We start from the raw sequence: 23,649 nt of genomic DNA on the forward strand, positions 1-23,649 counted from the left end.
GCCTCCCCTTCCTTATATTATAGAGTATAATGTGCCTGCCCCTCCCCATAGTATAGAATGTAATGAGCCTCCCCCTCTTTTATTGTGAAGTGGAAGCCCACACTGAATGTAGATGCAATGCTACCTATTCCAGCTGAGCATTTTGTAGGGAAGGGGCTGCACATGCCGCCCCCAGTAGGCGTCACCCCTAGGCATGTGCCTCACGTGCCTAGTGGGAAATCTGGCACTAGGGAGAGCCACTTGTCCACCATTTCTGGTTTCATTTTTCATTTTTTGAAAGAACTGGATTTTTCTTAAATTAGCACAAAAACTAAATAAAGTGCCAGGAGCTCTATAACTTCCCTTTACCACTTTTTTTTATAAATAAGTTACAAAGATACAATACGGTAAAGCACAACGGACAATTATTGATACACTTTGTATGCGTACGGCCCTTAGCATGCGTGCGCGAGGCTGCCCTGCGATGAAGTCTTACTACTTTTTTTATTCGCATGCTGTTCGCAAGGTGATTGACAGGAAGTAGGCACCTGGGGGTGGAAACTGCAAAAAATGAAAAATGCAGGCATGCCAGGAAAAAGCTGAGAGTGCAAGGGAAAACGCTAGGCGTGCCTGAGCCTTTTATGGGAGGGTGTATGATGTCAGCTCCAGGCCGGATATGCCTGTTTTCCTCACACTGATGACTAAGTCCCTGGCTGCTCTGAGCTACTCTGAGCCTGCGATGACTTGTGCCCAGTGCAAAATGATTCAATAGTGAGTCTGATACAAAGGGACGATGTACAGATGGAGCCGCTCTCATCTGAGCAGCTCCTGGTGAATGCGAGTGCATGTTAGACACTCACGTGCCCTAATTGACGCAAGAGCGTGTGAGACGGTGCGCCGGCGCACCACATGGCGGCTGCTCCATCTGTAGTACTATATGTCACCATGGACAACAATGAAAACACTTCATTGTGCTACAAATAAAAAAGGCCATTATGTTGCTAAGTTCCAATTAAATTTACTTGACATCTGAGCACAGAAGAAAATGACTTGTGTGTATGTGGTTTAGGTAAAGGAAGCTATTACAGTGTTCCTACATTCTCAGAAATACTGTAGATGTTGGCATGTGCCCTACAGTATGTGAAGTAAAAGTTAAAAATAGTCATTGCTTTTCTATTTTAAAAGTTTTATTGGTAGTCAAATCATGAGAGGTCAATAGTCTTCCAATATTGCGTCTTTTCAATTATCTTCTGGACTGCCATGAACTAACATAAGCATATTCCGCTATCATGGTATAAAGTAGTAAAATCCATCTCCATCAGATATAATGCACCAATCATTTTTCTTCAGCAATGTCCCAGGTAAAGGTTAGGGGTACGTCACTCATTTTCTCCTGGAATATTTTATCAACGGCTTCGCTCTGGGCCACAGTAAATATGTTTTTCCAGTCTCCAATTGTTCCTGCAGAGACAATCATACACTTAAATAGATGGATTATAACCATATATTATTAAACTGCCATATACAATTAAGATATATATGAGTACCATTTGCTCCTTAACATACAGCTTCATACCACAAGTGCTAAGCTGAAAGGTAAACATATGGGGGTTTTCTAGCTACATAGAGGGGGTTATTCTGTTTGGTACGGTGGGACCGTACGCGGTCGGTTCGTTTTTTTTTTTCATCTGCACATGCGTATCTTTCTCAATGCGCATGTGCGGCGACCTCACACCGCTCTCCGTGCGAAAAAAACTGTCCGCAAGAGCACGGTCATTGTGGGCGGCACGTGGGCGTTTTTATGGGAGCTGCCGGAATAATGAGGAAAACTTGGCGTAAACATGGGCTGTACACCCATGTTTACGCCAAGTTTTCCTCATGGGTGCACACAAAATGCATGGTGCCACAACCGCCTCGATCGGCGAACGCACCGTGCATTTTGGCCCAAAAACAGGTGGACACCAAAGATTGCTCCTGACCACCCCTAGAGATACAGCATGAGAGCGGACGCCTGGGTCTGCTAATTAACGCTGATTACTAGTCAAACACATACACCTGAATGTAATAATCAATGCTGCAGGCTATTAAGTGAAAACCATTATTTCACTATCTACAAGCCACACACAGCCCTCAAACACATTGAAAGCTTATCTTTCTACACTTCTCAACATGTAAAGGTTGGTTTAATTTTAGGTAATATTCATTCTAATACCTGGTTATATATGTCCAGGAAGTTATTTTATAACCATCTACACCCATTCAGAAAGGTTTTTTTTCTACTTTAAAAGCAGGACACTCAATTCACAGGAGTCGACATGTGTCAACTTTTTCACTGTAACACAAACATACCAGTTTTTTATTATGAAAAAGACACATAAACCACGTCTAAGAGAAACAATGATGTTTTTGGACTCAATTTCTACTTGCAATGGTGGAGCAATGTCCTAAGGCCATAGCCACTATTTTGAACACAATCTGTATTTTTTTCCCAAGAACATACATTATGCACTTTCATATCTGCTATGCACTTTATGTAGCACATGTAAGATGCCAGCAAGAACATTATTGCAATCACATATCTCTAACAAAGGATCCCAACATCTGCCTATCACACTCTAAAGTCTTATTTTGAACAATATTAGAACATGTTTGCATGTGGCGTACGCTCAGATATACGGAAGGTGTCGGTGGGAAAATGGGAAGATCCGTCCGTGCACTGTGGTGTATGCTCAGATGTACGCCAGGTATCGGTGGCTAAGAGGGAGATCTGTCTGTGCACGGTGGCGTACGCTCAAGTGAACGCCACTCCCCATTGTCGTTGTCTGTGACCATCTGTGTGCGGCTGTTCTGTGGGCGGACTTACGCTCACCGTGAACGTACGGAAAATTCACGTGTGATGGACCATACGCACGTTTCACCGTACCAAACAGAATAACCCCCAGAGTCTCTGCTGTGTAGTAATCACCATCTCCTAGAAGGCAGCTCACAGCTCCTCCATTTATGGCATTGATGCCTACTCTACTGCATTCCACAGGAGACTTCCTGAAATAGTACAAAAGGGAAAGAAAAAATGGACTGACCCTTTATGGGGGACGGAACAGGGTGCGCTTGGAAACAGTTTTTTTCTCAGCAGCTGCTACAAATAGGTTATTTAGGCCTATATATATTGGAACAGAGAAAAAAACAGAAGAGCAGTGCTAATAAATTTAGAAAAAAGTTTCTTAGATAATTGGATGATCTTTACATATCATTTTTAATAAGCAATAATTAAGATTCCACAATTGGGTATAAAAGCGGTCGCCTCTTAGGATCCAAGTGTCCCAAATAAATGTGGTGGGGGTCAATAAGAGGTCCTGATGGGCTGGTCCGGACTTCATTCCAAAAGTTGGTTTGTGCATAGCAAGTAGCAGCAGTGCCTGGACCTCCTATTGACCCCCACCGCATTTATTTAGGACACTTGGATCCTAAGAGGCAACCACTTCATTTCCATGCCCCCACAGTGCCGGGTATGCCCCCACGGTGCTAGAAAGCTGGTATGCCCCCACAGTGCCACAAACTGCTATGCCCCCACAGTGCCACAAACTGCTATGCCCCCCACAGTGCCACAAACTGCTATGCCCCCACAGTGCCACAAATTGCTATGCCCCCACAGTGCTAATTTCCCAAAAGCAGCACTCACCGTTATTGCTGCTGCCGGGCAGGGAGAGGACAGTCTGGCGTCCCCCTGCAGTCCTTTCATGTCACCGAGGGGAATAGAGCACAGCACAGCACACCGCGCGTCTCCTAGTCCTCCCCCTCACTTTCCTGTGACTAGGCCGTCCGCCAATCAAAGCTTGCGGGCCGGCTCCTGATTGGCTGCCGGCCCGCGAGCTCTGATTGGCAGATGGCCTAGTCACAAGGATGCACAGTGATGGGTAGGAGAGATGCGCGATGCGCGCTCTCCTCCCCTCAGAGGGAGAACCGGCAGCGGGTAATGGAGGGATAGGGGACGGGAGCCGCAGCTTAACAGCGGGAGAGCTGCATGTGGCTCAAGAGCCGCGGGTTGGCCACCCCTGTTCTAGAAGATGCTAGATAAATTATAAGTAGATAATGATGTACAGCACAATAAGTGTAATGCTAGCATTACTACCTTACAGTACTGAGGTTGTGGGTTCAATTCTCATCATAGCCTAACTATGGAATGTGTACTCTATGCATGCTTGTGTGGATTTCCTGTAGTTTACCCCATACAATCCAAAAATATTCTCCACTGTAGGTGAATTAATGTTGACCAAAAATAACCATAGGGCCTGAAATAAATGACCATGAGAAATATGTATGAAAACAAAAAACAATTCACTCTTGCATAGTGTAAGTAGTACATAATCAATATGCTAATAGGTTCTAATATATATAAACCACAAAGGTACACAGTAGCTTCCCAGCCACAGCAGGGCATAAGCTGCTGCAGCAGCCAGAGCAGGTCTCCAAATATCCACCTTCCCTTTCCAACCACAGCAGGGCATGAGCTGCTGCAGCAGGTACAGAAGTTCCCAAAAACCCTCAAAGATTAAGCAAACAATCAAGAGAAAAAAAATTGACTGGGGATCAGTAAAGTGAAAATGTTTTATTTTTATTTTATTGACCCTTATAGGCCTTTAAGGGTCCGCTTAAGGGAATCTCTTTGTTGTGTTGTATTCAGAAAGGCATAAGCTTTCCGACGACATTTCACAATGCATGAAAACAAGAGAAATAGCATGGACCCTTATGACAGCACCCTTAAGGGCTCATCCAATGAAACTTAGATCATCCCTTAAAATGATAAGGCAGTGTGCAAAGTCTGAATACGATTAGTGAAAGTGTTCTAGAGTTATCGTTGAACATACATACACAAACACATCATTTAATTACACTTATGTAGATGGGGTGCGTAGTACATTATATAGGTACACTAATATTTATGACTGGGATCATATTTTAGTTATTAGCGTTCAGATTTTTAATCAACCTTTAAATAGATGTGTGTGATAAGTTATCCCAACTCATGAGATATAAAGGATAGAGCCGCGGTTCCCAACTTTTTTGAATCACGGTGCCCTAGAGCATCAACATTTTTTTCAATGCACCCCTGGGCCAAACATTTCTTACTGAGAAATTCAGAAACAAATATTAAATTAAGTAAATGGTGTTTATGTTGTTATGTTTCATGATTATGGTCAGTTATGTGGTAAGGGAAAGAATTAGCTTTTATTTGTCCAAATATTTTATAATTGATAGCCACCAGCACTGTTTTTTCTTGTTATATTGACAATAAATAATTTGAATTGGTTCTAGACCACCAACCCGAGGCACCCCTGCAAGTGTACTGAGGCACCCCGGATTGCCTAGTTGCACATAATTTGGGAACCGCTGATATAGAGACAAGGACAAGTTCCAACAAAGTTGGAAATGTGTGTCTTTAGTTTGGAAAAAGAAGCAGTGTGTTGGTCATATAAATGAACCGCACTGATGAGAGGGAGCCCTGGTGCGGTCAGCAGGATCAGGAGACCAGGAAAAATCACACTGATGAAAAGGTGCGCTGCTGGCGCCATGGAGAAGGATCCCTGACACTGCCCGAGGTACACCAGCATTAAGACTGAAACGGAAAATGCAGCTACACAGTGTTACCTGTTGTACAGGGGATAGGATGTCACAAGCCTTTCAAACCCCTGCCCACCCCCCAATCTCTTCCTCTAACACCCCCTCTCCTCCATCTCTAATACCCCTCTTCTAAATGTCATCTTGTTCGCCACACCCTCCCCCCTCTTGTCTTCTACCCCTTTATCCTCTACCCCCTCCAGTCCTCTACCCATAGCCTCTAGTCCTCTACCCATAGCCTCCATCTCTTCTAAACATCTACCCCATCTCATCCTATACCTCCCTCTCCCATCCTCTACCCTCCCCTCCCATCCTCTACCCCCTCTCATCCCCTAGCCACCCTTCACTCGTCCTCTACTACCCTCCCTCATCCACACTTCCCCTCTCTCTCTTTCCTCCCTCTTTCTCTCTCTCTCTCTGACAGTGTATAACTGTCACTGTCTATCTCTCTCTCTCACACCCTCTCATTCCATGTTTCTCATTCTTTCTCTCCTTGACACCATTTGTCACTCCCTGGTCTCCTCTTTCCCTCCCTTTCTCCCTGACACCCTCTCTCACTCTCTTCCTCCCCTCTTTTTCTCTTCCTCCCTCTGACATTCTTTTTCCCTCCTTTTCACACCCCTCCCTCTTCCCCTTTTACTCTCTGACACCCTGTTTTTCTCATTCCTACTTTTCTGATGATGCCCTTTATTTTCCTGACCATCCCTATCCCCCTCTCTTTCCTACTCCTCTCATTTTTTCTCTTTCTTTCTCCAACAACTTCTTTTGTGTTGAATCAATTCAGCACACTGTGAATAGCGCAGTGAGAGAGCTCTCCATTGCTACGCAAATCAAGCTGCTATGTCCAACTAGTGGATTTCTTCTTGCACTGGAGGGGTGCAGGCAGAAATCCAATAAAACTCTCTTGGTAATGCTGATTTGTGCCCTAGCATGGTGCAAACAGCATCACGACGTGGCCCTTTAGCTGGAGAATGCTGGTACTAGTGCCTAAACACCCGCAAAATCTGGAATTCTCAAACATAACAGTGCGCTGATTTCAGTAGTCCCGGGAACTACCTACTGGTGCTATTGGGCATTATTATTTGTATAAGTGGCACTACTGTGTGACTAATGTATGAGGAACTATACTATGTTTTATAATGTGAATAAGGGCCACTCCGTGTGTTGTAATGTAAATAATGGGCACCACGCGTTGTGTACTGTGAATAGCATTGCTCTATTCTGTGACTGAGGTACTATTGTATGGCCACGCTCCCTTCTTGCATTATCACACCCTTCTGTGGCGAGCATCTTTAGTGCGCACAATTATTTTAGGACATATGGGAGGTAGGTCACAAATTTATAGTTTGTAGGGCAACGACAAACACCTTAGCACAGGCTTCGGGGGCCCTGTCTATTTTGTCAGTCCCCAGGCCGCACAATTTGTAGTGGCAGCCCTGATGCAGATGAATGTCCATGGACTTACAAAAGGAATACCAGTTAGCAGTAAGGAGACTGACACTCCCTTGCTGGTTCGATTCAGCGTCAATGGGACACTTATCAAAGGAGCAACAGTATTATTCTAGCAATGCATATGAGATTCTGTATGTGTCCCTGCAAATGACCTGCATTTTCAGAGGGTCCCGGTAATGTCGATAAACGATATTGTTTACTGATATCATTCAGTATGTACACTCAATATCGAAAAAAACAACACCCATTATTGTTAACTATTACGGCCCTGGGCAGCATCGCCTATTGTGTATGGAGCTTTATACTTTGCAATATTTTGTACATTTATTAGTGTTATCTAAACTTTTACCTTTACGCATAAACTTCCCAAGTTTCTGATTAAACAATTCTTGTGGTAATTGTTCTTTATTTGCAAGGGGATCCATTTGCATGTTGTTGAATGTTGCTCGCTTTACCACAGTATTCAAAGACTCATCATCTAACTCTTTCCCTAAAAATGTGCAGATTTGCTTGACAACAGACTTGAGATCCTGGAAAAGAAAAAAAAGAAAAAAAAAAAGAAATATATATATATATATATATATATATATATATATAAATTTATTTATTAACAGTTTCTTATATAGCGCAGTGGATTCCGTTGTGCTTTACAATTGTAAACAGGGATAAAACATACTGGGTAACAACAGACAGACTTGGAGGTAAGAGGGCCCTGCTGCAAGCTTACAATCTATAGGGACATAGGAGAGAAACACAAGGACAGGCACCAGTAATAGCATAGCAGTCCTACCAAGTTGCAAGTCCAGAAGAAAAGCTATAGAATACATAAGTGCCTGAGAGGGTTATGCGTGTGGAACCTTAAATATGATAGGCTTGTTTTCAGGGAACGGTACTTGTTTCCTAGAACGGCCACACTGATGTTGATCGGTTGGTCGCATCGCGTCGATCAAATCGCATGCGACCAAATCGCATGCGATGCGACCGACGTGATGGCCCCAATTTTTACATTGATTGAAATGTGAATAGGGTCCCTGGGACCCTATTTTACATTGTATTCAATGTAAAATTCTCCCCAGACCCCAATTTTAACCCCCTCAATGGCACCCCACGATTGACGCCAACCCGAAGCATGGCGAGCGGCGGCGGTACGCGTCCTCTGACCTTTTCATACCCCTACTATCCACGTCGGCGTGGAGTTGAGAATATAAAGTCCGAAGCGTGGCGATTGTAGCGAGCCCCGCGAGGGGACGCGTATAACTTCACAAGTATACGCGTGCGCTCGCCACGCTTTATTTTCTCAACTCCACGCCGACGTGGATAGTAGGGGTATGAAAAGGTCGGAGGACGCGTACCGCCGCCCCTCGCGGGCTCGCTACGCTCGCCACGCTTCGGGTTGGAGTCAATCGTGGGGTGACGTTCACAATGGGGGGGGAGGGGCATATACAATGAGAAATGGCCCATATTGGCCCATTTCCCATTTTTTCCCGCATTACAATGTTAAAAATATTTTGACATTGAACCCTATGGCAAAATCAGGTCCATCGCGTTGGTCGCGTCGTGTGCCATGTTAATGCACCCGACCGACGCGATGGACCCGATTTTGCCTTTGCCGGCAAAATGGACCTGATTTCAAAGGAAATCGGGTCCATCGGGGGTAATCGTGTACCTTAAGTTAAGGTACATGATTACTCCCGATTGTGGCCGTTCTAGGAAACAAGTACCCAGGGAACACTTGAAAGTATGGATGCTAGTGGAGAGCATTCCATAGGATGGGAGCAGCCTGATGAAAGTCCTCTAATAGTAAATGGGAGCTAATGAGCCGTGCAGAAGAGAGATGCAGATCTTCCTCAGAGTGTAGTGGTCAAGATAGGAGATATTATATGATAAGTAAAGAGATATATGCTGGTGCAGTATGGTAGCTTTATATGTGAGTAGAAGTGTTTTATATTGAATACGGTAAAATACAGGCAACCAATTGAGGGACTGGCAGAACGGATCAGCAGACAATGAGCGTCTTGGAAGGAAGATCAGCCTTGCAGCAGCATTTAAAATGGATTGCAGTGGCGAGAGTCTGTTCTTGGGAAGATCAGTTAGGAGACTATTGCAATAAACAATGCGGGATATAATGAGTGCATAGATAAGAGATTTAGTAGTGTCATGTGTGAGATACGGTCGTATTTTAGATATGTTTTTTAGATGCATTTATCATGATTTTGCGATAGATTGAACATGGGGAACAAATGACAGTTTAGAGTCAAGGATGACCACTAGGCAACGATCTTGTGGGGTAGGGTAGATGGTCGAGTTGTCAACAGTTATGGAGATATCAGGATGGTAGCTGTTCTTGGCTGGTGGGAATATAAGTAATTCCATTTTGGAAATATTGAGTTGGCGAGAAGACATCCAAGATGAGATGGCAGAGAGACATTCAGAGACTCGGCTCAAAACCACTGGTGACAACTCTGGGGTTAAGAGATAGATCTGAGTATCATCCGCGTACAAGTGATACTGAAATCCGAAAGAGCTGATTAGTTTGCCAAGAGAGGAGGTATAGATTGAGAACAGCAGATGACCTAAGACTGAACCTTTGCGGAACTACGACTGACAGAGGTAGTGAAGAGGACGTAGAGAGAAGCGAACACTGAAAGAGCGATCAGATAGGTAAAATGAGAACCAAGAAAGTGCTGTATCATTAAGACGTAGGGAGTGGAGTATTTGTATGAGAGTAGTGATATATATATATATATATATATATATATATATATATATATATATATATAGCTATATATATTTAAATATTAGTTACCAATACAATATTTAAAATTGTATAGACATGGGTGATGTGAATAGTAATTTTCAAATACATACAGGAATTCCAGGCTACACCTTCTTGAGTGTATAACACTCTGGAACAACTGCTACTGGCTTTACAAATAGTTTTTTATAACATGGAAAAAAGATATATGTTTCTTATTATATGTTAATCTCGGTGTAGATCTTTGTAAGCCTATGTATTTGGATTATGGCCCTTAGATATCATCGCAGTACAAATTTGGATACTTGTGTATTATCACGGCACCCGGCTACGCTACGTTTTCAATGTAGCCTAAGGTACGTTGTCAGTGTAGCCGGTGCCGTGATAATGTGATGTGTGTGATATGTGTGTGTTGAGCTTTATACTTACCCTCCTCCGGGTCGGCCACCGCATCCATCACGATCCCCGCTGACTCCACGATGCACGGTAACTCCCTGGTGGCAGCGTTCAGTCCCCCTCCTCCGGCAGTCACTCCCCGGTCCCAGCAATGTACATAATGGACAATGTACGTAATTCAGCATAGTGCCGCTGGGGGAGCATCACATGGTTTCCCTGCTCCCCCAGCGGCACTACGCTAATTGCGTACATTGTCCGCAGCGAGTGCCGGAGGAGGGGGACTGAACGCTGCCGCTGGGGAGTGACTAACGGAGGAGGGGGAGTATAAAGCACAACACACACACACAATGACAACTTCATATCCCCACTATCCACGTCATACCCCCAGTATCTACCTGAGCGTGGAGTTAATTTTATAAAGTTATGTAGTTTACGTAGCCAGCATAGTGGTGTATTGTTTTCTCCAAACACCACTACCTAAATACGTAATGGGCGCCGTGATAATACACAAGTACCCAAATTTGTTCTCAAAATGGGCAAAATCATGTGCATTGCAGGTAAGGCAGATGTAACATGTATAGAGAGAGTTAGACTTGTGTGAGTTATTTTGTTTCTGTGCAGGGTAAATACTGACTGCATTATTTTTACACAGCAATTTAGATTTTAGTTTCAACACACCCCAACGAAATTTAACTCTCTATGCACATGTTACATCTGCCCCACCTGAAGTGCACATGGTTTTGCCCATTTTGAGAACAAATTTGTACTGCAATCAGATCTAAATAAGGGCCAATATTCACTGGTATATATATTCTATATGTAGGTATAAGTCACTCCCTCTTTTCGTATTTTCTCTCTCTTTCTCTCTATTCCTATTTCTCCCTTCCTCTTTCTCTCTATACCTAGTTCTCTTTTATTATCTATCTATCTATCTATCTATCTATCTATCTATCTATCTATCTATCTATCTATCTATCTATCTATCTATATCCCACTCCTCTTTCTCTCTCTCTCTTCCTGACACCCACTCAGTCTTTCACCTCTCTCTCTCTCTGACAACCTCTCAGTCCCTCGATTTTTCTTGCTCCCCTTTCTCTTTTCAACTATGACACACTCTCTATCGCCGCCTCCTCCTCCTCCTCCTCCTCCTCCTCCTCCTCTCTCTCTCTCTCTACCTGGCTCCACTCTCTTGCTCCCTCTGTAAAAAAAAACCTCTCTCAACTCCCCCATACCTCTCACTTGCTCCCCCACTCTATCTCTTTTCCTATCTCTCTTTTGATCTGCTCTCTTTCTCTATCTCCCCTCAGTCTCTCCCTGACACCCTCTATATCTTGCTCCCCCGGGTGTTTCTTCCTATGTCTCCCCTCTCTCTCTCTCTCTGACACCCTGTTTGTCTCTCTTTGGCCCTTATTCTGGTTGGTGCGGCCGGAGCCGCACACGGTGCTCCGGCCGCACAAACCAATCCCCGCCCACGAGACGGATCGCCACGGCCGTCCGTACACGGACGGCTGGCGATCCGCATAAAAATGGTGGGGCGTACGCCTCCACCATGGTGGGAGCTGCCCCCTGCATTCGATGGTCGTCGACCATCGAAGGCAGGGCCGCACGCCACAGCAGCTCCCGCAAGCTGAGACCACACGGACAATCGTCCGTGTGATAGCTTGTATGAGGGCTGAGAGCTGACATCCGGCGACGTCAGCTTTCCGCCCCCATCAGTGGCGTCATACCCTGATTAGCATGCATACGCCCCGCGTTTGCATGGGAACGCCCATGAAACGCGGGGCGTATACATAGGGAAATGAGGGTATGAAGCCCCTCACGCCCCTATACGCCCCCTTTGCGGCGGACGAAATACGTCTGCGGCGAATGGGGCTGCACATGCGCAGATTGACCTCTGCGCATGTGCAGACTAAAAACATCGGCGGTACGGCCGCACGCGGGCCGTACCGTCCGATTCAGAAAAAGGGCCTTTGACTTGTTCCTGTCTTTCGTCCATGACACTTTCTCTCTCTCTCTCTCTCTTTCTAACACCTTCTCTGTCTACCCCTCCCTCTCCAGACACACAGGGGGAAATTTACTAAAGGAAATTTGTAAAAAATAGGTGTATTTGTATCCAGAAATACACTTATTTTTGACATTTACTATCCCGAAAATATGGCAATTCATATTCGTATTGATAGCACATCAATACGACTACGAATTGCCGTATTTTCGGGATAGTAAATGTAAAAAATAAGTGTATTTCTGGATACAAATACACCTATTTTTTTACAAATTTCCTTTAGTAAATTTCCCCCACACTGTCTCTCACTTGCCATCTCTATCTTGCTCCCCTCTCTTTTTCCCTCACTGTCACTGTTTCCCTCTTTCTCTCTTGCCGGCAGTGTTGCAGATATGATGTACTATGCTGTGATTCTGCTGAATATAGAGATTGGAAATAAAGTTAGAGGCATAGTAGTAATAAGTAAAATAATACATTTTGTCATGAATTCTTAATTAAAGAAACTATTAATGATACATTCACTAAAGAAAATTAAATTTGTAAGTATTTGTTATATAATTATTGTGTAATGCTACATTACTTCTGCAATATATTTCATTGTCAGGAAATGTTCCATCATCTTAGCATACATACACAACACCACATCCTTAAACAGTGATATCCTTCAATATGATGTTCTTAGATAATGAGATGTTGTTGCCAGAGCAACATGCTTTATGCTACTGATATATATTTTAAATTCTTCTGTCATCAAACACAGCCCGTAGAATGACAGAAAGTGATTGGTCTGTACTTTATCTCTCTTCAATCTTTTTAAAATCCCCCTTATTCTAAAGTAGAACTTTCTGTCTCTAAATGATCTGGGTCCACCCTGCATACATTAAGTACTGTATATGAATTATTTGTGAAAATTATTCACCACCACATTTAAATGAAGGCAAATATTACCTTTAATTATGTATAACATGTACATTTTGTATTCTTTAAGAAACAATTACATTTACAAATCTGTGTTTAGGTTGTATGGTTTTAGTACTTTCTAATTTTGTACCCATCTCATTTTAGTTGTAGCTAAACAACTGTATGTATAAAACTATTAATGGATTCAGTAGTGCAGTAGTTTTCAATAATTTTCAACCTGGATACTTATTGTTAAGCTGGGTACACATCTATACAATCCCTGGTTTCTTGCGACCGTTCGACCGACCATAGACGTGACGGACCGTCCACAAACAGCCGATACGCGTGTACACACCTGTACAATTTTACTTGCGACGTCCGATGTACTCCCGTCCAAACAGTCGCAATAAAAAGATTGTACCACGGTACACACTCTCCCGATTTGGGCTTTTGACATGATATATATATAAACATAATTATCATAATGAGCTGGGTTAAGGGCATAGTCGCGAACTGCATCTTTATAGCAGCCGGCAGTGTGACTACGGACAGATACCGCAAAGTGACTGGGTATTCGCTTTCCGCATCTTTATAGCAGCTGGCAGGGTGACTATGGACAGATACCGGAAAGTGACTAGGTAGTCGCTTTCCGCATCTTTATAGCGGTTTGCCGTATATGTCCATATGCCCATAAACATGGGGAGATGTGAATGCTTCTCGAGCTGTAGGAGAGATCATGCAGCTATGGAACACCCACATGGGCGTTCCAGCTTTGGCAGTATAGTCGGAAGAACGGCCAGCATATCGATCAAACGTGCGTACACACTGCACTTTTGTTCCGATATGGGCCCGTCCTGTTGGATGAAAATTAAACAGCAAAGAACCTTTGACTGACCGAGTATGGAAGGACAAGACCGTTTTTGTCCATTTATCGATCGTACAGAGGGAGTCGGGACAGCTATACAATTGAACGGCCGTCCGACCAAGAATGGAAGAACGGCCCGACAATTGTAAAGATGTGTACCCAGCTTTAGTCATTTGTATTATTTTTACAGACATATAGATATCAAGAGAGAGAAATAGATCTGACATTAGGTAAAACTCTCAATGACATTCCCAAGAAGAATTCACATTCCCAAGAAGAATGACAATGTCCATGTCTCCAGCTGATCATATCCAAGGAGGGGCATCTGGGCACATTGGGTGTAGTGGAGTACCGGTATACAAATGTATATAAATATATGAAAGCAATGTGTGATAAACAAGATAAGCATATTGCAACAATTCATGAATAATCCTAAATTGACAATAAAATTATAGATCACATACTGTATTTTTTTTTTGTATTTTTAAAGCTGCTTTGACAGTGATAGAAAAACTTAATAGAAAAACGGGAGTTATGGTAAAACCTACCTTCGGTTAACTCCCTTTCTTCGAGGTTCCTGGGCCCACAGGGTTCACATTGGGGTTGTAGGCTGATCCTGAGGACCACACACAAATTCTCCAAAGCTTTCAGGCTTCCCATCATGTCGGGCTCCTCTCCCCTATAACCATGCTAGGTCACCCAGGCTGCGGATATCGTCCTGAGCCATTCCTCTGCGTAGAAGAGAAGTCGACCCCACACGGGCCTCCAAAGGGAGGCCTGCACAGTCTTAAGAGTTGCCTATCTAGCTTCCCAGGATTGCCTCGGTTTAGGTTTGGCTGACTTGGCTTGTCCTGCCTGTCTGCCAAACACCTGTCCCTTTTTCCAGAAGGACAAAAGGGGCGAAAAGTGCTAACTTTTGCCTAGTTCGTGATAGAAGCAGACGGAAGGCATGCCATCTTGGCTGCTGCCAGGGAGGCTACAATCTTATTTAGCACCTCCCCAAAGAGGGTGTCCCCTGAAAAGGGTAACACCTGTAAGGCCTGCTTGGACTCCACATCCACTTTCCATCAGCATAGCCAAAGTATAAGTCTAGCTAGCACCAGACTATTGAGTTAAGATAAAGTCTAGTGAATTTATACAGCTATTGCACATAATAGTAAGTGTATTGTGAAGATCATTTTCCATATATTGCAGGTAAACAGATTGTGTGTCAAGAATGTAATTGTTCATCAGATTGGGTGCATGGCCATTGCATGGCCTTGTGTGAGGAGGAAATACTCCAGCCTTTAGGATAATTTATTTATTTATTTACAGTTTCTTATATAGCGCAGCAGATTCCGTTGCGTTTTACAATAGTAGACAGTGATAAAACAAACTGGGTAACAACAGACAGAATTTGGGGTTAGAGGGCCCTGCTGCAAGCTTACAATCTATAGGGATATTGGAGGGAAACACAAGGACAGGCACCAGTAATAGCATAGCAGTCCCACTAAGTTACAAGTCCAGAAGGGAAGCTATATAATACATACAGTAAGTGCCTCAGAAGGTTATGCGTGTAGAACTTAAATATGATGGGCTTGCCTGAAGAGGTGAGTTTTCAGGGAACACTTGAAAGTTTGGAGGCTAGTGGAGAGTCTTATTGTGCGTGGAAGGGCATTCCATAGGATGGGAGCAGCCCGATGAAAGTCCTGTAATAGTGAATAGGAGCTAGTGATCCGTTCAGAAGAGAGACGCAAATCTTGTGCAGAGCGGAGTGGTCGAGATGAGAGATATTTTGTGGTTCGTGATTATAACAGGACTAGCCCACGATACCACACAATTCCGCATACTTAATAAAGTTAAAACAGTGCATTGTATATTGTACTATTCTGCTAATGATGTGTAGAGAAGTATGTGCCCTGATACAGCTTCTCCCCCATGTAAGAAGCAGCCGCCATTCGGTAAATGACAGGGGCACTATGTCACGTGAGTAGCGAGACATTGTGCATGCCCAGTACAGTCAGCCAGGGGAAAAGGATACAGCGTGTCAGTGTCTCCTCAAAGGGACATCACCAGAGTCGTGAGTTTGCGCTCCCCCGCTTTGGCAGACAAGATGTTAATACATCTTGTTGATGTCCCTTTCTGCTTTGCCTTGTTAATGAGGTGAAGCAGGAAGTGTTATAGCGCTGCTAGAATACATCTTGCCCACTGTTTCCTATAGTATTTACACAGTCAATTACTTTCCCCATGTAGAGTTAATAATATTCTGCCATATAAAATTACAGCTATACAATATATAAAAAGTGTACAACATAGCACTATTAACCCCAACAATAGTTGACTGAATATATCTGAGAGATAACTTACAGTAGCTGAATCAAAGCCATATAACATTAGAGTCAGGCTAATGGTGTGTACACACGGTCCGATTTCCTTTCCGATGTTGACGATATAGTCAACATTGGATCGGCATCGGATCGGAATCGGATGCAGATCTCAAGGGTTTGCATAAAAAAAGTGCGATATAGTGTGATTTTTAGTCATGAAAATGTGCGATTTTTAGAAAATGTGCGCATATTCGGACAAGTGTGATTTTGTGTAAAAAAAGAAAACAAACGCTGTGGGGTCCCACTCCTGAGTATAACCTGCCCCGGGCTCAAAGAGCCGGTCCTGGTTTCATAAATCATGCAGCAAAACAAATAGGGTTCACCTGGATTTTATAAAACTAGCACCAGGCGGAAGGGCTGGTCCTGGTTCCCAAAATACAGGGGACAAAATGAGTAGGGGTCCCCCATATTTCAAGAACCAGCATCGGGCTCAACCAGCCAATGCCACAGGGTAATGCCACAGACGGGGGGAGACTTTTTATACAAGTCCACCTGGCCAAAGCATTCTCCCCCTGAATGGTCAGCATGAGCAGGGGTCCTGGGGTAGTGGGGTCCCCCCAAAAGAAGGGGCCCCCCTCCAGAACTTACCTGCCCATGCTGAAGCCGAGGGCTGTACCTGATGTCTGTGGGCTGTGGCCATCTGGCTGATGCCAGGTGTAAAAAAATAAGAATCTGTTGTGTATTTCTGTGAAACTACAAGTCCCAGCAAACCTGCACTGAATGCAGGGACTTGGAGAACCACAAGTCCCAGAATGTGGGGCAATAAAGGGCCCACTGGGATTTGTAGTCCCACAGTAGTACAAATAATTAAATAAATATACACACACACCAGAGAAATAAAACTTTATTACATATTGCCCATACACAAAGATACTTACTTATGTTGATAGTAGTTCATTCCTCCTCTCCAGTAGAATCCATGTGGGGTCCCTGTTGAAGGAAAACATACTCACCAGCTACCTTCGGTACTTCTCCGAGACCCCTGCTATGCTATAGCCACGAGCCGGTTTTCTGTTTATATCAGGGGCTCTGCCCACAGACTGGGAGTTAGGCCCACCCACCAGCCTATCATGGGCGGCCATCAGGAATTCCTGGACCATGATTGGCTGGTGCAGCTTGCAGAGCCACTGGTCAGGCCCCCACAGTGGTGAAAATGGCCCGTTGCTGCTAAACCACGTCCCCTAATTTCGGAGGTATGTACTATATACTTTAATGGATACAGTATATATTTTACAACTTTATTATTTTCAATCATATAAATCTGGTAAAACATATACAGTATTACCACACATTACCATTTAAGCTAATGTTAAGGTTCAGACCTTTACAGATCTGACAACAACAAAATGGAATAAACTTATCCAGCGCTTGGAACTATAGATGAGTGACAGGATTCCTCCAATGTCATAGACCATGTAAATGAATGGAAAGAATGTATAATAGTGAAGTAAGTTTAAAACATCACACATTTAATAACACTTCCATAAAACATATACATATACATAAAAGCACTGAAAATAAAGTGCATGAATAGCAATGCAATTCTTGAACTACAGGAGGTTGGTAAATTACCGGATGTTCAGGAACTAGCAATCAAGCAGTTCCAGAATAGCATGAGTCTCTATCACCAATATGGATGCTGCTGGGCACTCTCTATGGCGATCCTCCTCCGGCTTATCCTCCGTCCAAAGTACTTGTATGCAGAACTGCATACAAGTACTTTGGATGGAGGATAAGCCGGAAGAAGGAACGCCATAGAGAGTGCTAGAGACTCATGCTATTCTGGAACTGCTTGATTGCTAGTTCCTGAACATCCGGTAATTTACCAACCTCCTGTAGTTCAAGAATTGCATTGCTATTCATGCACTTTATTTTCAGTGCTTTTATGTATATGTATATGTTTTATGGAAGTGTTACTAAATGTGTGATGTTTTAAACGTACTTCACCATTATACATTCTTTCCATTCATTTACATGGTCTATGACATTGGAGGAATCCTGTCACTCATCTGTAGTTCCAAGCGCTGGATAAGTTTATTCCATTTTGTTGTTGTTGGTGTATGGTGAAGGTTTATTGAGGAACCTGTAGGAATATTAACTATCTAGCAGCTGGATGCACAGTCTATTTGTCCACTTATCTGTGTTTGTGATTATTCTTTACAGATCTGTGTCAGAAATTATCTGAATTTCACTTAATAAGTAGATAAACTCTTTTATGCAGTAATCCTAATTTCCTGTCGGTAATCACGGACCTGTGCATCGAAGTCATGGGTCTTCAAACGGCGGCCCTCCAGATGTTGTGAAACTACAAATCCCAGCATGCCTTGCCACAGTTTTAACACTCCTTTATAGCAAAACTGTGGCAAGGCATGCTGGAATTTGTAGTTTCACAACATCTGGAGGGCCGCAGTTTGAAGATCCATGATCTAAGTATTTAAACAATTTGCGTACCCCTGAATGTTACCAGTGCATTGGTAAACAAACTTAATATGATAGAGACTGACTTTTAAAACCCTTGTTTATTTTGTATATGTTATTCAGCCACTGGGTTATTATGAGTGTATGGTATGTTTAACCTATGTACTGTTTGTTACATTGACATTGCTTTTGGTACTGTATAAAACATTCATGCTGCCATTAATATTTGTACTTTACCACAAATAATGTATATAGAAGACAACATTCATAACAAATACAAAAAAGATATTTAACTTTACCTTGATCATATCTTCATATTTTACAAAAAGGATATTAAAATCATCCTTATGCGTGTACCATCCACGAACATGATCAAACCAGCTGCCAGCAAAAACTGTGATAAGCAAATTACAGTTAATTTGATTCTCGCTTGTAATTGGACTAAAATATAATGGGTGACATGTAATAAACTCCCCATCAGGTATCCCCAGGTCCACACCTTTCCATCTCACCATAAACTTAACCTAAATCTTAACCTTAACTTATATAATAAAAAAGACACAGACACAAGTGCTGGCGTTTCAAAATGAATGTCAATTTATTTTGACAATTAAACTAACTATATATATATAATGGTGGCGGCCCAAAGAACGGTCATTATAGGAAAGTGGGGTTAAAGATGTTATCATACACACCATCGCTGGTGATCGCTCTCCCCGGTCATCCACTCGTACTAGTGGTGGCCACCACCCCGGGCGGGAGCATGGCCGATGACCATCGATGTCAGGAGAGAGCGACACCCCACTATCTACACACACACATCAAGATCTTACAAGGATGACCGTTCTTTACCGCCGCCGAAGAGAAAGAAATAGGGAAGGGTGGGCGGGGCTTTTTTCAGACAGAGGAAGACTTCCTGTGAGTATGTTCCTTTTCTTCCCTGTCTATACTCCTCCCACAGCTCTGATAGGCCTTGTGCCCATCCTATTATCATATCAGCTGACCTTCCAGCGTAACCTGGGGAACCATCGGGGGTTTATGCTCACTCAGTGCTTAATCAGCATTCGTGGTTCTTAAACTCCCCATCAGGTATCCCCAGGTCCACACCTTTCCATCTCACCATAAACTTAACCTAAATCTTAACCTTAACTTATATAATAAAAAAGACACAGACACAAGTGCTGGCGTTTCAAAATGAATGTCAATTTATTTTGACAATTAAACTAACTATATATATATAATGGTGGCGGCCCAAAGAACGGTCATTATAGGAAAGTGGGGTTAAAGATGTTATCATACACACCATCGCTGGTGATCGCTCTCCCCGGTCATCCACTCGTACTAGTGGTGGCCACCACCCCGGGCGGGAGCATGGCCGATGACCATCGATGTCAGGAGAGAGCGACACCCCACTATCTACACACACACATCAAGATCTTACAAGGATGACCGTTCTTTACCGCCAAAGCTAGGCCCTAAGCCGCAGCACCGCCACCAAGTAGGAAAAACGCTCAGCACTGTGTATCTAACCAACTAAAGACATCGCCCAAAAACAGAGCCACGCCCTCCGGGCTCAGATGAACACCATCGCTCCTATACAGCGCACTCCGCTGAAAGCTGATGGCGTCATGGCGAATAACACCCCCGCCATTGGTCAGCAGATATTTCTCAACTGCAGCGTTCACCGTCTTCCGTGAACGCTCCAGGCGGGGGCAGGATATCGCATTTCTCCACACTATCCGTGATGTAATGGAGGACCACACCAACTTACATGCAGGCAAATACAGAGAAATAAAATAGAGGTCCCGCACAATCACTGAGCGTAGCTCGAGAGCGGTCACCCGCCCTAAATCATTACCACCCAGGTGGAAAATAATGACCCTCGGGACCCCAAAATTTCTCAGGGCTCGAATCAGCCCAGCCTGCAGCCCTTTCCACAGCATACCTCTCTCACCCAGCCACCTAACCTCCCCAGCTCGACTAAACACTCGTACATCAGATGCTATGCTTGCCCTGGAAGCCCAATAGACAAACGAATGTCCAATCATCCAAATGGACTTAACGTCCTGTCGACCTGAAATATTATAAAGAGGTTAGAAGGCTGTCGACAAGCTTGCATACCAAGCATCCACCACACTTGTTAGAGAGAGGAATGAGAAGGACCGAGGCCGACCAGCTCTTGAGGCACAAAACACACCGTCTGGAGTAAACTAACAAGTACGCCATGCCAGATTGTAATTATAGCCGAATTGTGCCCCCAGACGGATGTGAAAACACACCTCAAGGCCCCCACTGGAAGTTGGCGAGCGCTTATGCGTCCAGTTGACCAAGGTTGAAAGTGACAGATAAAGCTAGCCGAATGTACCTCCGGAATGCTGCCGAGCGCCATCGACCCAGAGCCTGAATCTCTGCGTCGGAGCGGCCCTCCGCAGCCGCCGAGGTAGCAGCCCCAATCCTAAAGGAATGAGACCCAAATTCCTTAGGATCGAGACCCGTGGCCTCCAGCGCCCGTCCCAAGACGTGACAAAACTGGTATTTAGTGAGCGGTGACCCATCCTCGTGCATCAACCATGCGCCTGGCTGGTCCGGGCGCACCTGGGCGAAGGCCGAGACCAACGTCACAGGGCACGCCCCTTCCACCGTGCACGGCAGCAAGGACAGCCACCGCCCCCTCCCAGCCTGATCCGTCTTGGATCGTCGCAGGTGACATAGCACCGAGTCAGCTTGGACCACCAGGTCATCCACAGTCAAAGGCGAGGGCGCTCGTTTTGACGGTGCCACCAGCTCCCCAATCCTGAAGGCCCCGTGGTATGCCATCACGTACGCCGTGCGGAACAAGAGGACCTCATAGTGAGGCCAGCAGATGTCCCCCAGGGCGTCCAGCAGTGCTGGAAGTAACGACATGTCAATGGGACGCCTACAGTCCGTGGGGGCAGGTGTAGCCCGCCGCCAACCACGCAGCGCCCTAGACACCAGAAATGACCGGGACGGGTCCGCCCTACCCTGCAATGCGGAGAAAAACGACACCCCTGCCAAGACCCTGCGCACGGAGGCGACAGAGCGACCATTGGAGTATGCACTCCAAACAAAAGCCACCATGGCCTCTTCAGGTGTCTTACCTGCTTGAGGAGCAGACAGTCTGAACTGCTCCCACTCCTGCCATCCCGCCTGATAGCAGTGGAGCGTCCGTGGTGCGATAGCCTGCATGGCTAGCCCCTCCATTCCGGCCTGATCATCTGCCAAATATAAGAGGGACAGCATTCACCAACAATCGATGCATCAGGAGCCAGGGCCCGAAATTTCTCCCAATCGGCCCTGGACAATGCATCTGCCACAGAGTTCTCTACTCCTGGAACATGTTGTGCCACAAACTGTATGTTGAACAGCAGGCATCGCAGCACCAACCGCGCAAGCAGGCGAACTACAGGCATGGAAGCTGAGCCTTGCCTGTTGATAGAGTGCACCACTCCCAAATTATCGCACCAAAATATGATGCTGGAGTCGCGTAGCCTGTCTGCCCATAGCTCCAGCGCCACCACAATGGGGAACAGCTCCAACAGCAGTAAGTTTTTTGTAAGCCCTTCCGCTACCCATTCCACTGGCCATGGCGCAGCGCACCATGACCCATGCAGGAAGGCTCCGAAACCCACCCCGCCCGCTGCATCAGTATACAATTGCAACTGCGCGTTGGTGCGCGGGCTGGCAGGCCAAATAAGGACCCCATTGAACTGCTCCAGGAAGGAGAGCCAAGTGCGCAAATCCCTCTTTATCTCTGCAGAGAGACGTACGTAGTGGAGTGGGTGCCTGATGCCTGACATGGATCTTTCCAACTTCCTACAAAAAACTCTACCCATGGGTATGACCCTGCAAGCAAAGTGAAGCAGCCCCAGGAGAGACTGAAGCTGGCGCAACTGAAGCTTGCCCGTGGCCAATGCAAGGCTAATGGCTCCGCGTAGCCGAGACAGCTTGTCCTGTGGGAGGCGGCAACAGGCCGCCATTGTGTCTATTTCTATCCCCAAGAAGGACAGGCGCTGTACTGGGCCCTCCGTTTTGTCCTCCGCAATGGGGACCCCGAAATCCTTAAACAGATTCTGCAGGTAAGTCAGCAGAAGCTTGCATCGCTGGGAATCGGCAGGGCCCACACACAGGAAGTCATCCAGGTAGTGGGCCACACTAGTCTCTCCTGAACCCTTCTCTACGCACCAATGCAAGAAACTGCTAAACCTCTCGAAGTAGGCGCAGGAAATCGAGCAGCCCATCGGTAAGCACCTGTCCACGTAAAAACCCGTGGGCAGGCGAAAACCCATGAACCGGAACGATTCCGGATGTAGGGGAAGAAGGCGAAAGGCTGACTCAATGTCCACCTTGGCCAGCAGGGCCCCGTGACCGTGGCTGCGCACTATATCAAGGGCCTGTTCAAACGACTGGTATCGCACGCGGCACAAGTGTTCAGGTATGGCGTCATTAACAGAGCCGCCAGGTGGGTGGGACAAGTGTTGGATAAGCCTAAACTTGCCGCTAGCTTTTTTGGGGACTACCCCCACCGGGGAGAGAACCAGGTTCTCTATAGGGGGTGATGGAAAAGGGCCCACCATTCTCCCCAAGCTCACTTCTTTGTCTACCTTCTCCAACACTATACCAGGCATCTGTATTGCGGACTTCAAATTACGGGGGGCACGTGCAACCACCTCCCCTTGGATTGGTAAGCGGAAGCCCATGAGGAAGCCCTCCTCTAGGAATTTTGCCTCCTCCCTACACGGGTACCGTCCCAGCCAGCCGGCCAAGCGGTCAACCCGCACAGGAGAAGGGGCCTTACTGAGGTGTGCCCCCGGCTGTGGAAGCCTGGGAGGTGCCTCCCTGCTTGCCCTTCCTGCACTCTCTAAAAGGGTGATTGCCCCAG

The 23,649-nt window shown here is 45.2% G+C and overlaps 1 protein-coding gene across 1 annotated transcript in view; it reads right to left on the reverse strand.

Moving 5' to 3' along the window:
* Nucleotides 1-1,148: 1,148 nt before the first annotated feature.
* The window catches only part of LOC146063918 (amine sulfotransferase-like), a 47,852-nt gene continuing 25,351 nt past the window's right edge, over nucleotides 1,149-23,649 (reverse strand). The window contains exons 5-7 of the mRNA XM_083176831.1: nucleotides 19,049-19,143; nucleotides 7,397-7,577; nucleotides 1,149-1,440 (exon numbers count right to left, since the gene is read on the reverse strand). Coding sequence (XP_083032957.1) covers nucleotides 1,316-1,440; nucleotides 7,397-7,577; nucleotides 19,049-19,143 — 401 coding nt within the window. The 3' untranslated portion in view covers nucleotides 1,149-1,315. The remainder of the gene's footprint in view (nucleotides 1,441-7,396; nucleotides 7,578-19,048; nucleotides 19,144-23,649) is intronic.

Source organism: Crinia signifera, chromosome 3 (genome assembly GCF_055691185.1).
Source record: "Crinia signifera chromosome 3, ASM5569118v1, whole genome shotgun sequence".
In the NCBI taxonomy this organism is placed as follows: Eukaryota; Metazoa; Chordata; class Amphibia; order Anura; family Myobatrachidae; genus Crinia; species Crinia signifera.